The sequence below is a fragment of the Saccoglossus kowalevskii genome, chromosome 2 (genome assembly GCF_978046115.1).
Source record: "Saccoglossus kowalevskii chromosome 2, keSacKowa6.1, whole genome shotgun sequence".
NCBI lineage: Eukaryota > Metazoa > Hemichordata > Enteropneusta > Harrimaniidae > Saccoglossus > Saccoglossus kowalevskii.
In genome coordinates this window covers 27,194,332-27,210,359 of record NC_140642.1, presented here as the reverse complement: position 1 = coordinate 27,210,359, position 16,028 = coordinate 27,194,332, and the positions used below count along the sequence as shown (strand labels likewise).

Genomic DNA, 16,028 nt, shown 5'->3' with positions numbered 1-16,028 from the left:
TCGTTTGCAAATTGTTTAGACGACGTTTATTATTACCTACCTATACACCTCCAGTGAGTTTAATTGGTGTTGAGGTGTCTGTGTTGAGTTAAAGACAGTCTTATCATCTGAAATACACGAAGAATTATTTATTGTTACTCGTTGATCTCCAACAGATTCGTCTGTAAATCCGGTAATATTAATCAGTAAGTCAGCATCACCTTTAAATATTGCGGAGATCATTGGAATTGCAGGCTAAAATGATAAATGGTCACAGGAAAGGTTTGAACTACATAAATAAAAATATATAATATAAATATATGATCAGGCACACAATTTGCTTAAAACGTAAACCATACAGCCTCCAATCGTTCCTTATATCCACAACATATTCACAAACTTGTACACGTCATCCATAATTTTGTTGCCAAAAAAAACTGTTAATGTTTATTATATATATTTCCTGAAAAATAATATAAGGTCCTGTAATAAGAAATGAAATTACAGGTATAAGCCAATAAAACTAGATTTAAAAGTAAAAATATAACAACAAATATTAATACTTAAATGGTCAATACAATAAAAATAAATGATGCAAACAACTAATTAATGAAAAATTTAAAGAAGACACAAATACATCTTTAACATGTTTTAAATTTGATCATTTTCAGCAGGTGGAGTTGGTATTTAAAATACTTGTATCGTTAGAAGTGCATATAAACCAAAATCATATTGTTTGTATATCGAATCAATAAAATATTACTTGTTTTACCAATGAAATCTCAATTTATGTATTAGTGCAAACCGAGCGACGCGACGCGGTCAGTCTCAGCGATATTAACATTGCTTTGGAAAATAACCCAGGTCTCAGAATCCCAGTTATTACCAACTCCTTCCCGGCAGAACCCCGAGCACCGCACGCAGTCTAAGTAACCCTGCGTACAGTGCTGTGTGTACAGGGACGCTTTCGGTTGATAGATGTCCCCACCGGCCTCGCGGCGGTGATCATCCCCTCCGTGAAAGGGGCGCCGAATCACTTGCAGACGACTTGGGTGTGGATGAGGGTGTCGTCGATCAACCGAACGCGTCCCCGTACACACAGCACTGTGCGCAGGGCTAGCAGTCTAAGCATCTAGAATGCGGGTTCCACGCTGGCAAATTCTGATCACAATTGCTACAAAATCTCCTCGTAAATTGAGCGGATAAAACCGGCGTTGATGAGCCTCTGGCGTGTCTGCACTTGCTTCTATCCGTTTTTAAAAACACATTGGTAAAAATGAACAAGACGTGCATGATGAGGGAAACGAATTACATTCGAAAGCTGACACACACAAAAAGAACGAAGTGGTACAATTTGCGTCTTTTTTCACATGCATATAAAAATTACATATTTTATAAACAAATAGGTTGAACTCCTTAACAAGTTATACCAAACGTTAAATGTTAAGTGTTTCTACCTTTAGATCTTTTTTTCTCTCTTTTGACCAAGTCATACTTACCTGGTTATCGTCTTCTTCTCCGTTTGAAACTCATTTTATACATATGAATGTCATCTTGCTTGAGACATTTGTTTTTGGTTTTAGTTTTACCAAAACATTTTCATTTCTCTCAGACAAACTACTTGGCATCTGGCCGTAACTCTGTGACTTTTTCATTGAAATCCAATGTGACCGTTTTTGTTCCGATTTTCGTTCTGCATCTCCTGCCTGTCAATTGAATAATTATGCATATTTAGAATCACATAGGACTAAATAAACAAGTCATTGAAAATATTACTGCTAGAGATGATACTGCATAACAATTTTTAGATCAAATGTAACCGGCAGCTGATAAATAAACCACAAAATATGACTGCTCAGCACAAGAGACGGATTGGAACCAAAAGACGGTCCTGGACTTTCCCGCCAGTAGGTAGACTCACAAAAAAAACAGGAGCAGTGATTCTGAATGTTGGCTTCTAAAGGTTGAAAGACATTTTTCCTCAAAATACCTTTGAAATTGCAGTGCAAATTTGTGTTCAAAATTAACATAAAGTGCACGTAACTTTTCTGTCACTAAATCAGCCTCCTTGCTTTGTATGATACATCAAACCAAGTCTTAAAATTAGCAGGTGATGTGATAGATTTGCTGAAACATATCAAAACAATTTGCATAAAATTACCTGTTGCTTCAGCTGTACAATTCTGCGTTTCATTAGTTGTTGTTGTTGTTGTTGTTGTTGATGTTGCTGTAGCTGTTTCGTGTGTTTGAGATGATCTTGGTGAAGGTTGTGATGTAGGTTCATGTGTCAGTTGTTGCTGTAGTGTTTTGATTAACTGTCCTTGTCTATGTAGTTATCGGGCTTGTGCTTGTAATTGTCGTCGTAGATGGTTACAGATTCTCCTTCTTCTTCTTAACCTGGTAAAATACCAATATTTATACACTGGAGAGTGATTAGTTAAGAGACAAGTAATATTTGGTAAGATTAATTTTAATTCTTGTCACTGAACCAGCAACAATTTAGATTCTATCAATCAAAGAAAGCTTGGAAAGAACTCCTGTGTGCTGAGAGTATTGGACATCTATCATAAATTAATTAACCTTCCAAACAAGAAGCTTGGCATTTAATATTTGTTTGGTGTCAGAAATTTCAGAATCAATGAATGCAGATTGTTGCAAAAAATAGTTGGTTCACTAAGTGAAAATAGTGATGGGAAACCACATTCCAGCGTTTAACTGAATTCAAACAAATGAAAGTTTTAGTTTTCCAAATACATAAATATAGTGCCTTAACAAGGCCCCCTCCCACCCCAGGTTGTATAAAAAATCTATGTATTTAATATAAGGTCATGTGGACATTTTAGTCCTAAAATGACGTCCTGGAATAAAGTGTTTATGCAGACACAGTCCCTCTATCACCGGTCTCGAAACGCCTATTGTCTTAGGGGGGATTAGCAATAAACATCCAGTGAGTGCGTGTAGCGGTTGTTGGCGTCGCATAGTCACGTGACAGTATAGCGTCGCTTTCCATTTTGGACAACGTATGATCGAGGGCTCCGTATTTTATTCCTTGCTCTTAGCTGTAAAATTTCATATATTTAACAACTTTTTGTTATTACCGAAGCGAAATACCATTAGTTAACAGGTGAGTTATTATCCATTCTTTCATTTCGAATATTTCGTAGTTTTTTCGATCTTGAAAATTTGACCTCGATTTTCTGACCTCCATTTTGTCAAAAAGTTCATCGCTCAAAACATGTCGGTAGTTTTTCGGTTCCCTTTTCTCGCTTGATATGCTAGCAAAATCTTCAACTCGCATCGTTTTGGCGGGTGGAAGTGTATTTGCTTCGAGTGGGAGTGTTTATATCGTATTATTTTTTGTCGAATTCTTGAAAACTGTGTGATCTTGGTTATTCACATACGACCAAACATCCTGAGAATAGTCGATTGTTGCGATAATGGGTCGTGTTTTTTAAATCAGATATTCTTACGTTATGATCACTAAATTCACTATTTTATGTGCTGTTGAAGGTGCCATTCACGGTAAAAGATGTTCTGTGCTGCCAACATTTTTTTTGTGTCCCGAAAAATAGATTTTCTGTGTGTGTTTTTCGAAACTCGTGGTTCAACTCGACGCCATTTTAGATACCGAACTGTGCGTAAATACATCAACGAGAGTTTCTCGTTTCGGTTCCTTTTTTGAGAATAATACAAATCCGGTGTAGATAATAATACCCAATACTGGTTGTTATGAAGATTAACAAATGAGTTGTGGGGTTAAGGTATATTTGGGTATCTGCTGTTTCGTTATATTCGGTGAAATATCTTTGTTTACATTTTTATTTTATTTTTATATTGTCAGACGAGAGCGTGCAGCTGTTGAAGCCATACAAGCTCTTAACAACCATGCCTCGTAAGAAGAACAGTTTTCGGAGGCCCAAGAGTTACTACAAGCAATTTGAAAAAAAAGTCAAGTGAATGTGATGACTTTTCACAATCGCATGTTACCATTGCTAATGATGCTACAATGCAACATGTAAGAATTAAATGTGGAAGTTATTATATTCTCAAAGTGCTGGAAATGCTACGTGTCTTAGTAAACAAACGGTTGATGAATTGAAAATGACTGGTGAGTTGAGTCGCACTTATTTTTATTTTATGTGAAATTGTTATTCACTGTAAAGTTTTCCAGAAATTGGTAATATGCTAGTAATTTAAAATTTATCTTACGAGTTATTTTTGTTTTGTTTTTCCCAGTGCATTCTTTTGTAGAAGTATCTAAATACCTACTAAACCATGGAGTGGATTTTATATTGAGTGAGAGGTTCCGTCAAGACCCACTACAAGCCCACTTCAGTAAGCATCGGCACAGAGGAGGAGGAGCAAATAACCACCCAACAGTTACGGCTTTTGGGTATCAAGAGAATGTCATCAGACTTCAAAAATCTTATCACATGCAGTGCATCACAGGCAATACAGGGAGACACAAGAGAAGGCCCTTACAGCATATAGTAGATGATACTCCTCCTCTTCTCTTTCCAAACAGAAGTGTTAGTATTTCTGTTTTTGAAAACAATGTAAAATAGTAAAAAAACAAGATATACTAATATATTGCTGTTTTTTGTATTTATTGTTAGATGTAAATAAGATACAAATTTTAATTAATTTTGCTTTTGTGCTTTCATTGCCATTTTCTTTAAGTTGTAGGGAATGTAATCAGCAAAATATCTGAGTGCCTGCTCTTCCTCAATACTTAGTTCACTTGTGCTTGCTGCTTCAACTGTTTCAGACTGGTAGTCCATGGTGTCCTTTCGGGTTCTTGCCAACACTGCAAAGTTAAAAATGCATGTTCTGAACAGTTCATCTATATCTATATCTGTGTCACTGGGCCGAAAATCCATAAATACATTAATTATGTCATCTGTGGTTTTTCTGTCTACCCACATATTAAAAAAAGCATGCCAAACCATCTTGTGGTGTAAGGCCTTTGCAACAACAATTTGTTATACACTGCTGGGTCTGGTAAAACCTGAAACGGAAAAACTTAATTATTGCACATGGTAATTGCATTTTTTAAATTACTATATTTTTATTTTAGGATATTACAATGCTCTTCCTTCATGGATACTAGATGGCTAGTAATAATTCATATTCAGTACATTTGAGTTGAAAAAAATATTTATTAAGCTTATCTAAAAAAAATAATCAGGCCCACAAAAAAATTCTTTGAGCCTATCTTAAAAAAAATTATAACGTGGCTCTATGGAGATTAAACCTGTAATAAAAAAAATGTCTACCTGATCTGCTGTGTTCTTCACTGGACCTTCTTTTCACAGATTGTATATTGCCAGTTTGCTAGTGTTCAGGAACTGAAAACAATGTAATATAACCATGAAGTATACAGATTACCATAGATAGAAACTAAAACTTATAAATAAATATATTCATAATAAATCATTCATATTTTCATATTCGTCAAGACATCGTGAGGATTTTCGGTCAACAATACTCATTCACACTTTCACAAGAGGCGACAAGTTGGTAGTGATGTCGACTTCATGTTATCGTGTCTGCCCAGTTTGATTCATACACGGCGAGTCTCCCGACCCAAATAAAAAGCAATAGGCTCTTTTTCGTATAATTATTGTACTCAAATTTATTGCCTCCTCCTTGCCCAAGATATTGTCACAGGAGCGCCGTGAAACGGAAGTACATGCAATCTCAGACAACTAATAATCGTTGGAGATGCAACCAGCTGCCTGATGCAACTGTGCTAAAAATATGAAAAAAAATTCGAACAACATTTAGACCAAACATTTACTAATTCCCCTCGATCATACAGCAATAGTAACGGACATACCTTTGACGTTTGTATCATGAACATTTTTCATGTGCCCCTTGAAGCCACTTAAACTTTTGTACTGCTTGTCGCAAGTCGGGCAGACGTAGACGAAATTTCTCCGTTTAGCAGATTCGCGTACATGTACTTTCATATCGTCTGGAACATCGGCAGCATTAGAGGGGAAAAAGTCTTCCTGCCCCATCACAAAATCCCATTCGATATCTTCGTCCTCGAAGCCAACAAAATCATTTCCGTACTTCCACGACATGCTGCTCAAAAATCGACTTCCAATGTTTTGATTCTGGTTCTGAAAACTTCTGCGCAACCGCACAATTTTTTTTCGCAAAGCATGTCGGGTAAATCATTAATGGTAATGATATGCGGGTCAACTTGAAGATGACCCCTGACAAGTTGCGTCAACTGCGGATTACGTATAGGTGTCAATGGTTTATTTACCCGCTACGCGCAATAGGACAATAGGACAGCGGCCGTTTCGAGACCGGTGATAGAGGGACTGTGATGCAGAATACCGCCTTGCATACATGTGGCCTTGTGTACATGTGGCCTTGCATACATACAGTCATTGTTTATTTAATCAATCTCTGGACAGGTAAATAAATGTTTCAAAAACCTGTATTGGTATTAGTCAGGAATCAGCACAGACATGAATAAAGAAAGGCTTCAGGGAGACACGGCTACATGAGCTAACTGCAGAGGGAGTGTAGTTGGTAAAAAATGCGGCGGAGGGAAGTTATCCCTCTTTTGATAACTCATGCCCATGCGAGTTTCCCAGCTAGGGATTCTTGTTGGCGACGGCTTGCACGTTTGTGTTTAGAGAATTCAATCAGCATAATGCCGAATTCCTCCAGCTTTGGAGGAGGCAATTGTAAAGTTAAATCTAATGTATTTCAATGTCGAGAAAGGTAAGCTTTTGAGTGGGCCCCACAACCTTTCCCCATGCAATACTAAAAACCAACTGTCGTAGAAGTGACAGGAGAGTGTTAAGAGCAGTTTGACATGACTGGTAGTCAGGGGCGATGATGAGAAAATCATCCAGGTAGACCACCATCGCATTAAAACCATGACGTGCCATCATACACCGCACACTCTGCGTCAAGCGCTGAACAATTTTAGCTGAAAGCTTGGCACCGAATGAAAGACGCCTTTTGCCAAATAATTAGAGGGGATGTAGGAGCATAGAACGGTAGGCTGCCTTGACGTCAACTTTGGCCCGAAAATTATCATCTTTGTTGCCTCATCGATAGTTGGGAATAGCCCCCAAGGCACCGAGATTAGATGGTTTGAGGGGAGAAATGCCATAATTTCCCTCAGCTAACTCGGACAAAATCCGGGATTCCACCCTCCCTGGCCTCACCGGTAGCAGATTTATAATTCCACATATGGACATTTTTCAATGGAGTTTTTATCTCTAATGCGGAAACCCTGATGAATTTCTTCAAGTAAAAATGCTTCATCAGGGTCATCTTTAAGTTTGCACTGCCACATTGAAATTTTCAGTGGAGATGGAGCATGAGTGAGGCAAAGGGGAAGATGGTAATCCCTGTGCAACTATTTTTTGAGAGTTGAGCCAGATTTGTATCATGCTGTGTTTTGGGGTGGTTTTTCCTGCAACTGGCTCCAGGCATACATGAGCATCAGTGCAATTTGCAGTTACCCCTATTAAAATTAAATTAACTAGTATATAATGCGGGCATTTGCCCCAATCCATTGGCATGGCATAACATTTTCCAGGCGAGATCCTTCCTCCCCCGAACCGATCACTTGAGGGTCCAAAACATGAATATCAGCGGTGGGTACAAAATCAATGATGTCTAAAAATGTCTCACCTTTGTGCATTTGCATTTGGTAAAAGGGTTATTTGAAAAGTTACAAGACAAAGAGTTCGTGTTATAAGCTGGTGGAATGTTCAAAAACGGATGAAATTGTGCTGCTTCCTGTGCTAATGGGTCCGTAAGCAATTGTAGCGATGGTATATCCCCAATGTTGATGTTTTGAAAGCTGGCGCCCATATTGGATTCTCCACTGTTGCGGCGTTGACCTGTGGGCTCCCGGATGAACACTGACCGTGTGGGTTGTTCGGTTTAGCCGGAAGTTCCCCATTTGTTGATGGCGGTGAAGGAAGATTTTGTATAGCCGAAATAATTAGATGTAACTAAAATGATGCTTACCTTTTCTCGTTCTTGAAGCTCGTGTTAATAACCTCAACCCCCCTCCCCCATCACGGTCAGGTAAAGGCCAACCCCCCATACCTACTCTTCCGTCCCTCATTCACCAAAAGCCCACTCATTCCTGGTACAAAACCACTCCCGCCCACACTGAATACTTTACCATTATACTCAGCTTCACTGTCATCTGTGCTACTAATATTGATATAATCCAAGAATTTAGAAATGTACTAAGTGATCATTGTAACCAAAATAAACATTATTATTGCACAGTCTCATGTTATATTTTTTTGGCCATTTTGTTTGAATCATTCTCTCCACTGTTAGAAATGCAGTTGTCAATTAAAGAACTGAAGATATCATTATCAAATTAACAAATCGGAGAGAGGTCTATTCGAAGTACCTAACATCGAGGCATCAAAAATGCGGTCTTTAACAAGAAGTTGAAAATATTCATTAAAATTAGAGAATGAAATGTACCATAACGGAATGAACAAATCTGAGAGGGGTTCACATGTAGTACCTTGACATGTAATATCCCGTTGTTGGTCAGCAATCCAAAGAGTCTCCTGCATTACTTGGACCCCTTGGGATGCCCCATAGCTTCTACTACATCTATTTCATCTGGATCTTTTGCCTTTATATGTCTTGCAATACAAGTCTGTGGTAGCTCACAATAGTAACAGTAATTGAACGTATCACAAACAGACTATTACATATCATCTGCTTGTAATTGAGTTTGTTTTATCAGATTGAATCAATTTGTTTCCATACATGTTTAATTGACATTGAACTTGCAGTGATATCTAAAAACAATTCGAACATACAATTCAGATTTGATTCACCATACTTCTATTCGAATTAACGTCTTTAGAATTGTGTTGCGGGGGCGTTGTTTGGAAACCAAATTAGCACAATGGCATATGACACCGTGGTTGTACGCACGCAAACGTTGATGACATATAGAGGACCCGCAAATATAGATTACTAGTAAATATCATAAAGCCCCATCAAAAACTGACCAAGACGATATACTTCGGTGACCAGATTGACACCAAACCAATCATGTTCCTACGTGATAAGCCGGGGATCAGATGACATGAACATTAATTAAATTGATATGAAAATATTTTGTTTTCCATTCCTGTCTTGACCTTACCACTGCACAAAGACGCAAATAAGCTATGCCACATTGTCAAGGAGGTACAAAGCGTTGAAATTAATTAAAACAGAACATGAATGTCATAGTTCCATATTTGTGTTTGATGTCTATATAAAGTACTTGACTAAAATAGAAAAATATTTGTCAAAATAATAAAAAAAATAAGGTTTGTCACTAAACTAACAAACCTGAAGATAGCGCACATGCATTGGGTTAACTTCTGTATATATCAGAATTGTAGACCAAATAGCGTCCAGAACACAGCATATTTGGTTCATTGTATTTTGAGAATGATATTAAAGTGCCGATGGAATGCTTGCTATTCTCTTGTCCAAAATCAATTAATGGTGATTGATTGTTATTATAGATTATGTCTTATAGGATAAAATGAATATTTTTAATGGAAAAAACTATTATTCAGTTTTCTCGATTGACTAAATTTTACTAAGTATACGGTATCCATGATTCATGAATCACAGCTACTAAAGACTAACTACACACGAATGATCTGATTTATTGAAAAGATGAGAATGACTTATACAAACTGTGGCAAGGAATCTGCGGTATAATAAGGAGAGGCCCATCCCATGTAACCATTGTACATATATTCGTTGTGAAAACAACTGATAATAAAAAACACCGAAATATATTATTAAATGACGCAATATTGTGAAAGTATGGATTTTGGCATTTGGTGGCACACTTCTTGCAGGGAAATGTAAAAAAAAAAAGAAACAGTCGACTGTGGCAGAATTAGGGGGATGTGGCTAAAACACAAGAAAGATCTCAAATTTACTCGAATATGATTTTTTTATTTTTAAAAGCAAATTTAACAAATGTACATTTGAAAGGTTAAAATGGAATCTGTTTTACAAATCCACCTTGCCTTTGACTGAAAATCCCTTCCATTTCACTAAATTCTGTATTTCGTCATTTGTCTTCTTTTTCTTTAGGATTTCTTCAATTTCATAAACATCTGGCAATATAAACATAGCATGGATTTAATAAGTCAATAAAAAGACAAAACATGTTTTAGTGTACTTATATAAGCTGAGAAACAAACTGCAATATTGTCTTGATCACACTTTCTGCTAATGGTGAATATAACAAGTCATTCTCAGTAACGTAGTCCTCTTTTGTATTTGACTGAATTGATATTTTGGTCTTGAAAATGCGTACCCTAGGCCAATTCTAGAAACTACAGGTTTCACACCACAATTAGTAATCCTTTATGGGTGATATCAATGCCTTAGGATTAGATATTTTGAACTTTTTCTTTTTTGAAAAAATGAGCACCATTTAGTCAATAATCAATGTATGAGAAAAAAACAAGTGGAAGAATGAACCCCAAAATCGTACATGACCAATATGGAATAATACCTTCATCTTTATTCGTTGTGTTTTTCTTAGGCTTCGTACCTTAAATTTTAAAAAGTGAAATGAAAAGTTCAAAGATACATCTGAACATTTGCTACGATAATTTACTTTTTACCAGAATAAAAAATCCTTCAGATATAAAATACTGTCCTATTAAATCATAGTATGTAAACATGATAAAATCAAATAACAGTAAAATGCTTACATTTTGCCATGTAGGAACATTTTCATGGTAAAATATAATATATCCTACGAATAATACATACAAATATATTCTTGAGAGGCTGCTTGTTTTATCATTTGTTCAAATATAGCTGACTGGTAGTCCACACATTTGCTAAATTCTTGTACTTGAACAGTTTTCATTGTATAAACAAAGTAACTGCATGCATATTGGCTGATAGTAATTTTTTTGCAGTGCCATTATAATTGAACGTTCTGCACTTTCAGTCATTTTGGCATGCAAATTATGCATACTATGGTAGAACCTAGTGGTAGACCAATATGTCCACATCAGTACGTGACTGAAAATTGATATTGATTACTGGTAAAACCAGTTTTCACACGTCTTGTAAAATTCAAAAGTAAACAATTTACAATTTTACTGGCAATCCAGTGTGGAGTGAAAGAAACAGACATTCCATACTGTTTACTACTTATCATGATGTCCGGACAAAGTCTGACAGAGACGAACTAAAACATTGATTTTATCTGTTCTTGTATGGCACAATTTTGTTGTAACTACATAATCTCTATCACTATCTGGAGGGGTATTTCTAATGGGTCGCTTAGAGTGTAAATCTGAAATGTCCTATTTGTGATCCACAGAGATTCTTTTACAACTTTTTTTCAATTTGTCTCCTATATGGATGCAGAGGTTGTGTATGCTGGAAATGCTTAATTTTTCACACTTCTCAATCCATCACCTTCCAGAAAGTCGTCACTGTCACTCCACTCATAATTCTCAAATGAGCTCTTTAGAAGATTAATGATCGAAAACTGGTCATTTTTAGAATCACTAGATCCAATCGAAGCATAAATATCTATATACTTCCATGCAAGCACACAAACAGGTTTCACCATAACTGCTGGCTATACAGGTGCAAAAGCTATGCTTAACATCAACAACAGAAACTAAATCACTGTAGTAGACTGTGAATTGTTCACATTCATTTTTCAATTATACTTTCACCAACTTGGTAACGCAAACTAGTAAAATCAACACCATTTTTGCATGCCCGCATTGTCACGAACAAAATATGCTTTGCTTACTCACATCTCCTTTACAAAATGACCAGCAATTGCGCACGTGTCTGATCAGGTCTACAGTGTACAGATGATACAGACCATGAGATTGAGGACCATGATTGCGACTTTTCACCATTCTGATGTTATACCCACTGACTACTAACATTCAGCTCTTTGAAGTGATTATGATCAATTTGGACCACCAAAGGTACTCTAAAGTGCACTCATTTTTTCTGTCACTAAAACAGCTTCTTTAATTTGTTATCCATAAAAAAACATGAACCTTCTAAAAACATCTTCTGCAGTCAAAATATACCTGTAAGTTACACCATTCAAATTGCATGGTTGTGTTGTCATGTCAATCAAGTCAACTTGATGTATCGCCTTTTCTTTATGAGCAACAACGGGATGTAATGGGGCTTTGGTATCAAATGTAGGTGCCTATTTTCCATGCTCAGTAGACGAATTCAAAATTCGTTCAATCATATGTACACCACTACCTGTGAAGACATTTTTCAGACAATAGTATATTGCTCTAGCTCCCGCACCTTTTATCTCCGTGTGCATCACAACTTCATGAACATATTCGCTTGGAATAACTATTCTTCCATTCTCAGTGATGCATTTAGTTTTTTGTCCTGTAGGAGGATATACTACATCTTCTAGTTTGTAACTTGATTTGGAATGTAATAAATACATCTTCGTTTCCGTGTCGTTGGGAATATCTTTCACTGTTTTTTCTTTAAAAAATAAATACAATTCTCATAAGGTATCTTCCTGGGAAGGCAGTTTCATAGCTCCACCCGAGGCATTGCTGCGAAAGATTAAATAAAGGAAACGGCTATATCAGAATTTGAGAGTATTGGAGACGTATTAAAAATTGAATAGCCTGCCAAACAAGCTTTGCGATTAGTATGTCTGCTATTTGGGATGTAAAATCTAAAAACAATTTGATCAATTGAAGTTATTCAAGTTTATAATACTTATATAATTATTCTAGACCACTTCTATTAATAAACTTTTAATCACATCTGTGAATTATCCATGAACAGTAATGATTATGCTCACTGTGCAAATTTAGCAAATAGTATGTTCCAATTTAAATAAAAAACTAATGCATTTGTAATCAAGTCTTGAAATGCAATGATTGGTTCTTGACAAAAAAATGGTAATTACTATGCAAATTGACCAATTGTTATGCATAGATTTCAACTCCTAACTAATTAGGTATGTGTACTATAAAACACTTTATTTTGTGCTGAAGGAATAATTCAGTAAAAATAAAATCCAGCAAATATACCTTTTTTTTTCTATTTTTATACAGTCAACTGGTCAAAAAACAGTGAAAATAAATTTCATACAAAACACAAAAACTCCTTTCTGCAAAAATACCGGATTTTTACAGAACAAGTTGAACAGTCAAGGAACAACTGAACATTAGCTAGTTATCAAGTAAATTAGGTAATTAATATGGATGGTTTATATTTCACTAAACTATCATGCCCCTTTCTTTAACTCTTAACGCATTCTCCTTTAAGCAAAACATAGTGTAACTTATTTTATTCCTCAACAAGTATGCTGTATGCTACATCTTGTTATTTTTCTGATTTACCAAATCAACTTCAAATATATCAGATTAAAATATTTGTTGTTTTCATTTTATTTAATTTCATAACATGTTGTGTTTGACAATATGGTAAAAACATTGTAATAATGCAAAGTTATTATAGCTCTTTCAGGAACCTCATTGCAACCAGACAGTTCGCACTTTTATGTTGATACATTAGTGACATTCTCACAGATTTTGTAACATGACCAAAGTAATTGTATCTAACCATTGCTGCATCTTTTCTAGTCTTGAGCCTACCTGTTGCTCTAAAAGGGTATTCTACATTGCTTGTCAGAGTGACAAAGAAGGTCATTGTGCCATGTAAAAGAAACAATAACACAAGCACGGCACCAAAATCATTTTCAGGCATATTTGTTTTAATACTAAGCAGTTCAATACTAAGCAGTTCACTGAATGAACTGAATTGCACTCGGGGTGTGGGGTGGGGATTTTTGTGTCTCTGTTCTCATTTGTCCTGTTAACATCGCTTTAGGATGTAAATACATACAGTTCGGACTCTATGTTGACAAGTTCTCTGGGGATCCAGTTCGTCTTTTTATATCATCCTCAGATATTGTATACCTAGAATGATGACAATACAAATTTAAATTTGCTTGTTTTTAACATAACAATTTGCATATTGAAAAATAATCATGCATGGCCCCTGTAATAACAATTTCAGGCCGTTAAGTGTGCATGAATTCCATTGTGAAATGCATTGTATCTTTTGAAAATGAAATTGACATACATATAGTATGCAAGTGAGTTTCATATGAATTAGATAAGTGGATCATGATTAATTATTCATGTATTTATACCACAACATAATCAGGTCCTGTCAATGTTCCAGGAGTGACATGCATTTACTATTACTTAAACGTCAACGTCAAATTAGCTAATTAACATCATGCAGTAGTTAGATATTCAACTACAGAAACAGTATGGATTGGACCATTTGAGCTAAATGTTGTTAGGATATCAACAACAGTATGCATGTACCAAGTTGTAACCCATCTGAAAAACAGTTCTTAGGATAATAAAAAAAATGTTGAAATGAGTGAATACGCTAATATGTAAATAGTTTTACAATAATCTAATTAGATATGATACTAGCCTACCAAATATACTGATAAAACCCCGAAATTAATAATAAATGTATTAATGTTTGTAACAAATCCACTATGCAATTCAACTCATTTATATGCAATGAAATACACATAGATACAATGTTGATCGTGAACAAAGATTTTAGTAACCGATTATTATAACAATTATGTACATACCTCTTAGCCAATTTATTCTGGGCAATGCACAATAAAGAACATTTTTCATAAGAGTGTTTTCTCTTTCTTGATTCTGCAAAAACAAAAATGTAGTCATATATTTGTTTGTGGGTTAACGCTGAGAAAGATGACAATCTGATCTTCAAATGGGCTTTTTAACATTTTTCCAACTCATTTTTTATTTATTGGATTCTAAATTTTTACATAAGAAAAAAGGTAAAACATTGATGAAATGATATAGAAAACAAGTCATTGAGTCAATCGCAACTCGTAAATATTAATGGTAACTGGCCAACTCAACCCCACCCAACTTGTCGGGTGTAGAGCCAGGAAAACCAAGGGGAAAAATAGATTTACCCATCCAGTAGAAAATTCCAGCAACAATGGTTAGCTTGTACTGTTTATGATGGGAGTATCGAAAATTAGGGTTATTAACATAACAAATTTATTAACATAGATAATCTCGCTATTGATGCTTTCCATTGTGTATCAAATGCTAGAAGAACTGCTTTTCATTAGTTGGTGATTTTATAAGCATATCCGCCTTGTTAATAGTCCACGATATACAAATACAAATTCCCCCTTTTAAATGTCTTCTTTTGCAAATACTCCATTGCCTTACAAATTGAAGCACATACCGGTACATAAAAAAACTGACATGTGAATATGCAAACATTCTTCACAAATTCATAGCCAGTCACTTGAATATTTGTTTTCCAAAGCAGTGTCCAGCTCGACTGTAATAAATTCACTGTAAAAACAAACTATGCACATAACTGTAAACTTGATAAATGACTGGAGTAGGAATGTTGAGCCAACAAATGAGATTGGCTTAAAGCTCACCTTTGTATGAACATATAAATTGTTTTTCAACATTTGGAAGATCTATTTCTGCATACTATTCTGCTCATCTTTGCATTTTGACAATTTTTGTGTACACCTTGCTACTTGAATACGATCCATTGCCAAAGTCTATAAAGTAAAACAAATCACTCCTAATGGTATACATAAGAGAACAGCCAGTATACGATGTGAAATATAAAACAAAATCAGACCAATGCTTATGATTTGTGATTCATTTTGTATTGTTGGAGAGTATTGTTGAGTTCTTTTTGTATTCCTTGGCGATTCAAGTTTGTTGATGTTTATCCAAAACTGGCGATGCCGATCTTGCACAATGATTTTCATAAAAGACACAAATGCGTGGAATAATGTTTTTATATTATTTTTGAAAAATTTAAATAGTTCCATTTGAACAGTTGTTTATTTTAGTGTTCTTTAAGGCATAATTAGATGAATACTTTATTCAAACTATTTATATTTTTCAGCTTGAGGAAGATGTATTTTCCTCACTGCTAATTCC

At 35.5% G+C, this 16,028-nt stretch overlaps 1 protein-coding gene and 1 long non-coding RNA gene across 4 annotated transcripts; one reads left to right on the top strand and one right to left on the bottom strand.

Moving 5' to 3' along the window:
• Positions 1 to 2,893: 2,893 nt before the first annotated feature.
• Positions 2,894 to 4,565, top strand: LOC146748632 (uncharacterized). Its single transcript, XM_085493856.1, has 3 exons — positions 2,894 to 3,103; positions 3,821 to 4,087; positions 4,216 to 4,565. Exons 2-3 carry the CDS (start codon positions 4,006 to 4,008, stop codon positions 4,542 to 4,544), a joined length of 411 nt encoding a protein of 136 aa, XP_085349982.1. The 5' UTR covers positions 2,894 to 3,103; positions 3,821 to 4,005; the 3' UTR covers positions 4,545 to 4,565.
• A 4-nt stretch (positions 4,566 to 4,569) lies between these two features.
• LOC146748631 (uncharacterized) lies at positions 4,570 to 6,313 on the bottom strand. 3 transcript variants are annotated; one of them, XR_014927456.1, is made up of 3 exons: positions 5,819 to 6,313; positions 5,256 to 5,327; positions 4,570 to 4,987 (listed from the first exon to the last, which is right to left on the bottom strand). It is a non-coding gene; the product is annotated as an uncharacterized LOC146748631 (long non-coding RNA). The 3 variants fall into 3 exon arrangements; XR_014927454.1 differs by having other exon boundaries at positions 4,570 to 4,786; XR_014927455.1 differs by having other exon boundaries at positions 4,570 to 5,327.
• Between the last annotated feature and the right edge of the window lie 9,715 nt (positions 6,314 to 16,028).